This window comes from Macrobrachium nipponense, chromosome 40 (genome assembly GCF_015104395.2).
Source record: "Macrobrachium nipponense isolate FS-2020 chromosome 40, ASM1510439v2, whole genome shotgun sequence".
Classification (NCBI taxonomy): Eukaryota; Metazoa; Arthropoda; class Malacostraca; order Decapoda; family Palaemonidae; genus Macrobrachium; species Macrobrachium nipponense.
The window spans coordinates 27,103,882-27,113,938 of record NC_061101.1 but is presented as its reverse complement, the minus strand read 5'-3'; the positions used below and the strand labels follow the sequence as shown (position 1 = coordinate 27,113,938).

Here is a 10,057-nt window from a genome sequence, read left to right as displayed (position 1 = left end):
CCTTTTGATATCATAAGAGTTATTTCTCTCTCTCTCTCTCTCTCTCTCTCTCTCTCTCTCTCTCTCTCTCTCTCTCTCTCTCTCTCTCTCTCTCTCTCTCTCTCTCTTATATTTTTAATGGTTAAATGTTTAAGATGACTTTGATCAAGATTAATACAGTAATAGAATAATAACTTAAGGTGTATTTGATGTAGGATGATACTTAGTATACATTTGGCATTTGAAATTTCAAGATAAGGAGGTACGTCTAAGCATTTTTAAAGGGGGTTTGTAAGTATTTGCAGATTCTAGGTATTTGTGGGGGTTTGTTACGCATCCCCCGCGAATACAGGGGTTTCACTGTACATCCATATAGAAAAATTTGGGTTTGTGTATCTAATAGATATGTTAATTATCCACAATTTGTATTTTCACTATGCTTTGTAAAAGAAAAGGTTTTAAGATTAACAGAAAAAACTTTTGGAAATCAGAGTTTTTTTTTTTTTTTAAATACAGTATAGTATTTACAAATTACAGCCCTTTGAACAAGCTACCTTTGCATAACTTTCTATATAGATTAAGTACAGGTATTCTCCTACTTACGATGGGGTTACGTTCCAAAAAACCCATTGAATGTCGAAAAATTTGTATCTCGAGTATAGCCTAGCCTACACTAGGGTAATCAGTACCATCTTTATATATTGGGTAGCGTACCCTACACTACACAGTATACTTTTACATATACGACATAGTAATTTTTAATTTCAGCTAATTCTCTAGGTTCAATGCATATTGGCTCATGATAATTCAGTACTAAGAGAAATCGAATATCATTAACAAGTTAGCCTAGTGTATACGTTGATAGATAACATGGTAAATCGGACTCAGTTTCTGACTGATATCAGCATAATTAAGCAATACCTAGGCTATCAGGCTGCTGACGCCTAAATATAATTATGGAATAAAAACAACGATTATGCATATTTTACATGAATCTTTAAAAAATTTATACATTACTGTTTCCTATTGTATTGTATGTATTCTCATATTATGTATTATATCATAAAATACTAACAAAGTGGTCAATGTTTTGGTTTGGAAATCAGCTGATGGCAAATACAAGTTTATTTCGTTGTATTTATCTCAATTCTGAGGGAATTGTTTTGCTTCTAGTTAGCATAAAGAATATCTACATACTTTACTTATATGAGACAAGGTCATCTTTTCGTTTTAAGATGTGTTAATTTTTAGTCGAAATATGAATTTCATATGTCTTGTTGGGAACTAAATTATTTTTTTAGTTAACAGATTGCTTTGTGGGCATGTTTATTGTGTAAGGAAAATTACATGATTCCGTTGTAGTACGAGCTTTACCATTACGTTATTTATCTTTTATCAGCGTGAAAACAGCAGTAAACTATTCTTTCAAGACCTGAAGTTTTGATTAAAATGATTCTCTCTCAACGTTATCTACGGATGTGTTTGATCGGATAAGTTTACGGGAGTTTTATCTTTGTTACCGATGCACAATACTTCTTTAGCATCTCGAAAAGTGTTCTCAGCATCAGCTACGACTTTGTTTTAATTTAACGGTATGTTTCCTTGCTGATCTTTGATCTATAGCGAACAAAGTTATTAGCTAAAAATATATCAGTCTTATTATACATAACGTCATTTATAACATAGTTGCGGTCAATTGCCTACTATTGTACGATGATTGAAATACAAGCCAAATGGATGTTGTTATCCAATTCGGTTGTACTTAGGTAAAATGTTGCTTCTCGTTTGGTTGTTCATGGCTGTACACATTTACCAAACTAGTAAAATGTTAAAACAAAACTCATAATTCTCTTTTGCTGTATTTTTTAAATTTATTTAACTAGAAGAAAGGATAAAGTTAGACTTGTAATTTGGTCTGTCTCTCTTGCTGCCTGGTTGTATGCTGCTGGGCTGCACTCGTTATGAACAAAATTTAAAAATATTTTCAAAATATTGTCGTATCAGTATTAATTGCTAGCCCCATCGTAAAATCGGATTATCGTAAGACGAATTAACATAACTCAAACACTACCTGTACTTGACCACCGAATCAAATTCTATGTATAAGGCTGGCAAAAGGATGATTGACTTTTTATAAATGTATGCACATGCTGTAACTTTCTTAATGTTTACCCCTTAAATTTTCATTATCTCTGTTTCAGATCCTTAGGAGTTGGGACAAAAGTTGGTTATAAATTATTTTCCCTTAACACTGTAGATAAAGTTGAGCAGATATGTGATAATGGTAAGTTTGTTATGTGTTTATTTTTTTGAAGATTTTATAATAAGTTATATTGAGGTTCCTGAACCAATGCAAACTTCTTCAACATGCAAGTTCCTTGTCAGATTTAAAATGTAGAAATAGATTATTCCAAAGCATGGTAAATGTTAAAGGAGCATCAGTTGTTACTGCCTTGATGGCACATTGACAGTCACAGAAAATTCCCTTTCAAATATGTTTTTTATATATATAGTTTATGGAGTAACTGTACTTTTATTTGTGACATCTAAGTTCTTTTGAATGTCTCATTTAGTTTCGTTATGCCAGTAGATGACCAAAGGACCATGTTCTGGAATTTTGTGACCATACAAAGTCTGACTTTATTTCCCATATTTAAGGGTATATCAAGCACTTTTTCTTTTACTTTACTAGCTTTAAGGGTACACTCAAGCATATTTTCTTTTACTTTACTAGCTTCATATTTTTTCAAAATATAACCCCAACCCATTGTGAGTCTACATCATAAGCCTGACCCTGAAGCACTCCAACTTTTCCAAGGAAGCCAAGGTCAGCAGGAAAACTGTTTCCAAAGTATGTTTCCTGTAAGATGAGTGACGCATGGGCTTGAAGGAGTTAGAGTGAGACTACTCATTACCAGGGTAAGGTCCCATGTAGGAGGTCTGAGTTTCCTAGGTGAACAAGACCGCGCAAAGCTCTTGAACCACGTTGAGAATCCTCAGGAGGAAGTGATGTCCACATCCTTTAGAGAACTAATTGCAGGTCAGCCCTGTAGTCCCTCACCAGGTATCAACAGAAAGAACTTCCTCTTTTCTGACAAATATCCAGATCTTGTCTACTGAACAGGAACTGTGAGTGGAGAGATGCCATACATGAAGAGATAAGGATTCTACTGACTGGTGGCATCTCTCCACACGAGACTGGTGAATAAGGCTGTGCTTAGGCGGAATCTCTCTTGGCCACTCAGCTTTGGGCCACAAGGAGCTACTAGGGTCAACCTAAGACTTTGGAGCCTGACAAAGGGAGTTCCTCTTAATTTACCCCCTCCAGATCTGCTCCTATACTCAGACTCCTCCTGGGAATGTTGGAGTGCTCATCTCAAAGAGCTCCTGGCCTCTTGGGCATGGAGTGTACAAGACAAAGAACTCCACATCAGCGTGTTGGAGTTGAAAGCAGCTTTTTTGGGTTTTTTGTAGATTTGAAAAAGGGGGGTAGGGCACTCCACCTTTCAACATCCCAGAATGTTCCCAATATGCAGAAGGGAATCTGCTGCAATGAACAAATCTGGGACCATGAACAGTAGACCTCCAGCCTGCTGTTTAAGCATGAAGTGAAGATGTCTGACATGGGTCTTCACCAAGTAGACAGGAGACAATAGAATAATCCAAGGGGATATCTTATGATAAAATGCTCTTCGCAGATACGTTTTAAATTTCATACTGCCAATTTGTGCACTGTCAAAGTGCTTGTACCATAGACAGAGATGTCCTTGTGCAGTCAAAGGAATGTGCATTTCCAACAGAGGGGATCCCTTATGATGACATACATTTTGTATGCTACTCATCAGAGGAGATGTCCTATTATGATAGGACGCTTCCCCCCCCCCCCCCCCCCCCCCCCCCCCCCCCCCCCCCCCCCCCCCCCCCCCCCGCCCCCCCCCCCCCCCCCCCCCCCCCCCCCCCCCCCCCCCCCCCCCCCCCCCCCTTATGACTAAGGAACCATCATGGTGGTGTTCCTGGCCAACATAGCGCAGCGTTTAAAGATGGATCTTAACTCTTGCAGACGCAAGCAGAGACAAAGACTACTAGGATATTGAGATACAGTACTTGTCTGGTTACTTGGATATGTAAGGGAAGGATAAGCTAGAAATCGAACCCAACCTAACCTAACCCAACCCAACCCAACCTAACCCAACCCAACCCCAAACTCTTGAAGAATGGGAAAATCTTCTTGCAGAATTTGGAAAGCGAAGAGCAAGTCAGATAAAGATAAGCTCAAACCAGCCAGGCTAGGCTAAGATCACCAACACTTAGGCTAGGCTAGTCCTGGAGCCTAACCGCTTAGGCTAGGCTAAGTCAGTAGGTACAGGTTCGTACTAGTTATCCCAGGCCAGGCTAGCCTAAGGACTGAACCACTTACACTAGGCTAAGATGGAAAAATTAGGTTTGAACTAACGAGGCTAGGCTAGGCTAGGCTAAAAACTTAACCACTTGCTAGGCTAAGAACTCAACCACTTAGGCTAGGCTAAGATGGAAAGGAAGGTTCGAACTAATAGCCTAGACTAAGGACTCGACCACATGCTAGGCTAAGAACTCAACTACTTAGGCTAGGCTAAGAGGGTTAAGGTAGGTTCAAACAAGCTAGTCTAGGCTAAAAACTCAATCACTAAGGCTAGGCTAAAATGATAAATAAGGTTCGAACTAATTAGGCTAAGATGGTTAAGGTTCGAGCGAGCCAGTCTAGGCTAAGAACTTGACCATTTGCTAGGCTAAGAACTCAGCTACTTAGGCTAGGCTAAGATGGTTAAGGTAGGTTCGAACTAGCCAGGCTAGGCTAAGAACTAAACCACTTAGACTAGGCTTAGTTAGAAAAGGGCAGTATGTAGTTCTTCATCCTTCCTTCAAGTGTCTTGGAGTCTTCTTGGCCTAGACTCAATACCTAACCAGTTGAGTAGGTCTGAATCTAAAAGAAGTTGTTTCAGGTCAATATTCTGGTAGGAACAATTCAACTCTAAATAAATGATGAAACGAGAATTCTTCCTACCTGGGAAGGTTTGAAGTCTTGGGTGAACACAAAGACTTAATTCCCACAATGAAGGCTATATGGGCTTGATTGAACGAATCCATTGACTTGTGAAGGACACAACAGTTGGAGATTGGTTTCATATGTTGAAGACATGGAACATCCGTTGGATGTACCAAGGGAATTCCCGTCGGCCGTTTACTTTGGCCAAAAGGCATTGCCCAGACATGCTGAGTGACTGTTGGGTAGGTCAACGGTCTGCCCACGGACATTACACAAATGATCTGTAGTAGGTTGAAGGTCCAATTTGATCTTGAACATAGAAGATATGGCATGCCCGTCGGATGCTACCAAGGCAACTTCGTCAGACCTATCTATGTGACCAAAGGCCATTACACAGACGTGTTTCTGATTGTGAAGAGCCATGTACATGGACTTGCGACGACAGACAATGTAATTGTCACCATCTGATGGAAAGAAAAACAGAAGCACAACACCTTAGGGTTGACGAGCCACAATCACAGACTGGAAGGCGTACGATGAATGTAAGACTTCATAGAAGAACGAGAGAAGAACACCGTGGTATCTTGGAAACTTGAGAAAGACCTCTCTGTCTCTCAATCACAAATGGACAAAAGAGCACATCAGCTATGAGCATCATGTCCATCACTTGAAAACCACGTCCGCAGCCATGAACAACAGGCAAGGAAATCTTGGATGTAGCAAGCAAACAGGACTTAAATTGAGAAGAAGCTCTCGAAGATAAGCGAGAGACTTCAGAGAGGGAAGAAGGGCAATGATCATCTCCACTGGAACATGTCTGTGTACATGAAGGGTAGACACGTAAGAGAAAAATGATGACAGGTCTCTTAGGGAAACTTGTCCATGGATGTGTAACAAGTCTGTGTAAGTCTTGAACTAAGGTGACTAAGACACGAGAAAGAAAGAACGTCAAGACAACAACACTTAAGCTGGAACATGTCCCCGGACGTCCAGAGTCTCTCACGTGAAGAAACTGCATCAACCCTGGCTGGGATGTTGTAGAATATTCATGGTTACTTCAAACTTGGGTGGAACTGTGAATTGAAGTTCTGAAGAAAACTGAGTGTAGGAATTATCCTTAAGAGTCTTGGATTTTGATGAAATCAAAGAACTTGGACGAGCTAACAACCCACAAACAGGACAAAGGTTGGTTGCTCACTCTACCCAGGTGTCTGAAGAAAAGGGAGAAGATACTAGTTTGGGAACATCCCAGAACTATCATCAGAGACTCAGGTTACCTCTGCAACTCGCTGAATCTGAGGAAATTGTGCACCAGGAGCTGTGATTGATAGGAGCTTGAAGACAAGCTCACGACACAAAACAAACCCCAGCTTGTTGATGATTGAGAGCAGTGAAGATGACGATAGGGTCTTCCTTCGTCTCCTACAGCAACCGGAAGGCCTCACCAGTGCACGTGAAGAAAAGCGAAGAATTTACCAAGAAATTCTAACACCAAAGGTAGTAGAAGACGGGTCACACTTTTCTTGAAATGCAGTCGATTGAAAACTGTGTTGTCATAGGGAGTAGCCATGACGTCACTAGCCCATCCTTGACATCATGCAGCAGACTGCTCTTGCAGTGAGAGAAAAGATTGTGTGTAAGAGCAGTTTAAACATATTCAAACAAAATTGTAATAAATATAACAAAGAGGAGTACCAAGGCGAACATCGGATGATGAAACATCAGACGGAGACGAGATGCTGTAGAAGCAGACAAAGCCACATCACAGAAATGATCTGTAAGATTGGTACTCCTGCATGACAACGTTGCCTTTGCAAGTCAGTACGAAGAAGGAGCTCTGAGGCTTAGAAGGAACACACTGCCGACAGACTGACTGTGTTCCAAACTCTTTCAAAGCACCAATGAGCATGTCAGAATCTAGTGAAGTAGCAACTTTGGCAGAGGGAAGTGAAGCAAAGGGGCTCCCAAGATCTGAGCGGAACATGCTGCAGCCGCCCAACTTCAAGGTGAGAAGCAGTGCTGCCAACTGTAGAGCCTGAAAGGAAACAAATAATTTGCTTTCCCCCTCAGGAAGAGAAGATATCTTCTATCCAGAGAGAGGGAAAAGAAACATTTATCTGTAAGGGTTAAGGGAAGGGAGTGAGCCGTTAGACTCCCCCCCCCCCCCCCCCCCCTTCTAAAATGTTGGGAAAGAGACAAGATGGAAAATCCTCACTGGTCCTGAGCAAGCAGACAGGATCAATGCAGTCAGAGATCTTCCGCTATCAAAATTCATGTTGAGAAAGTGGAGGAATACTCCTATGATAGGAAGACGAATCTTCGCACATAAACCTTGTCTGCAACAATATTCTGTAACGTCTTGAATGTCCCAAACTAAAGAAATTCCGAAAAACTAAAACATTACCACATTCCTAGAAAATGTGTCGCAAGATATCATAGAAGAAGAAATAAAACTATGAAATGTCTCAACACAAATGTTTCAATATATCTTTCAGTATGTCCAACAATATTACAAATGCAAAATGCTAGAAACAATAGTAGATCCCTCTCTCTCCCTGTAGTGGCAGTATTCCCTTTGAGAGAGATGGATCAGTATTATATGTACATAAAACAGCCAATGATGAAGCAGTAAGAATTGGCCTGAATTATGTCTGCTGCATCGCATTTGCCTCAGAGGAAGCGTAAACACGGGAATAGTGGAAGGTTGTATAAATACGTTGATGCTCCCGGGACTTCTTAGGGATATACATATATCAAATAATAGTACAAGCTTAAGTAAAAAAACTGGCTTGGGGGTAGGAGACCAAAGCAAACGTCCACTCTCCAAAGGGGTTGAAGAAAAACTGATGCGTCACTGGATTTAAGCATGGTCTCTGAACTTGCTTTCACCTCGACTACACATCGGATGCCACTTGCTGCAGATTCCTTGCATTTACAGTCTTTCATTGTTTGTAACCAGTTTCCAGCTGGTGCCAGAAGATTTATCCTATTGTTAAGACTTCAGGTTTGTTAGCTATGAAAAATAAAAATAAAAAATTTTTCATATTGAGAGCAGTTGTGTGAACTTAGTCTGCTCGTTGTTCTCAGCTTCCATATGTGATCATTTCAAGTCCATCATACTTATTTTCCCTGGATGGTTGTTTGCTGTAACAGAAACACAAACCATTGCCTTTAATAATGAAGTATCTTTCAGTGCAAGTTGGAGATGGTTGTTGACCTTGGTAACAAGGCACTTAACCAATGGTAAGCAGGTGAAATCTGGTGTGTAAGCAGGAATCCCATTGTCACCCTCCGTGAATTTGGTGGGGCTGGGTCTGGGTGCACGTCACAAGATGGATCAGTTATGAACCACCAACCTTCATCGACAATAGGTTCAATGTCTTCCAAACACTCGTTGTCAATGTCATCCTCTTAAGAAACTATCACTATAATCATCATCTGATAGATTTGGCAGGTACTCAGACCCTGACTCTGAAACACTATCATCTGATAGGATTCTGAAAAAACCAAACAAAATAACTGCAATCAAAAGGGAAATAGGTTTAGAATTCAAATCTACATGGTTTACGGAGAAAATCGTGATCATCATTCTCAGATAACAGCCTGAGGCGCATTGGCATGTGTTGGCCAGTACCCCTCCTAATATCCCATATGAAAATGATGTCACGACGTACATGGGACGCTCATTGGCTAGAAGGAATTGTGGGTGGAGCTTCAGCACCTCTCTTGTACACAATACTTTGTCTGGAAACCATCCAAGCTGAAGAAAACAGCTTTGCTTTTCAAGGAGGGATGAAAGACGTATACTAAATGCATGTAACGGTCTTTTATTACTGGACCGTAAAAGACATACACGTGTAACGTACATGTGTACATCCCAGTGCTGAAGGGGTTAAATACAGACTCAGTAGTTTTTTTTTAAAAGTTCAGATAATGAATATTTATGTAGTACCTGTTGTACCCATCCATCATATATCTTGAGGGTACATCTGTTTGTCTGTAATGGGACTGTCTAATAGTTCAAAACTCTTTGGTTTGACCTGATGACAGCTTCCAGGAATTTGCCTGGGTTTTCTCCTTGGTGTCAGCTTGTTCCCACTGGCAGAATACGTATATGCCTGCTTCCATACCTGGGCTGTGGGACAGTCCTGGCATCCTCTTAGGCGTAGTTTCTCCAGGACTGCACCCCTCCTTTTGCCACAAGCTTGGGATTGTGGTAAGCTGGGAGAAGTTGAATCTCATTCCTAAGCAGCTGACATATTGTGTGTGGATGATCATAGACATGACAACACCATGCTCTTGGCAGAGAGATTCTTCCTTGGTGGCTGGGTGACAGGAACTTCTTAGCACGAGTTCCATTGGGCTCCCCACCTTCCAAATAATGACAAATGATAAACCATTCAGTAGAGGCCCCACCTCAAATTCAAGATATACCCAAATGGAGAGAGATCGTATTTCAGAATAAATACATGAGGGAGATAATATGGACCATCACCTGTGGTAGATATTATTTACTATACCAACAAAATTTTTTTTAGAAATAGACCCATCAGTGTGATATAACTTTATTGACCTCTGCAGTAGAAATAAAAATTTGACAAGACAGCTTAATTAACAAAAGTATAAAGTAAAAACAGCTAACATAGAAACTCATGAAAAATCAGCCATATATATCAACAAAATAAAAACAACTGACATAGAAACTCATGAAAAATCAGCCATGTATATCAACCATTTGATGTATTAAAGGAAAAACGTATGAATGTTTAGAGGTGAATTACTAGAAAAACTTGAAGTGGAGGAGCCCAAACAATGAAGTGGTTAAATGAAGAATGGTAAACAAGTTGCAAAAATTACTTTTTATTTATGTAACTTATAAGTTACATAATTGCTTCAGCTAACGTTTTTACATTCGCTTAACATTCCCCAAGTTCAAAATTTGGGGCAATGTGTCAGTTGCAGAGCTCGACATAATCGGGTTTCAGCACCAAATTTTGAATAAACTTTGCGTTAGAGTTCAAACAAAATTCGGGAATCCGACCAAAGTGACCATAT

The 10,057-nt window shown here is 40.2% G+C and overlaps 1 protein-coding gene across 1 annotated transcript in view; it reads left to right on the top strand.

Moving 5' to 3' along the window:
• Positions 1 to 2,115: 2,115 nt before the first annotated feature.
• Positions 2,116 to 10,057, top strand: part of LOC135212041 (WD repeat domain phosphoinositide-interacting protein 2-like) — a gene marked incomplete at its 5' end in the record, with an annotated part of 110,075 nt that continues 102,133 nt past the window's right edge. Inside the window, one exon of the mRNA XM_064245349.1 lies at positions 2,116 to 2,263. Within this exon, the coding sequence (XP_064101419.1) occupies positions 2,116 to 2,263 (148 nt within the window). The remainder of the gene's footprint in view (positions 2,264 to 10,057) is intronic.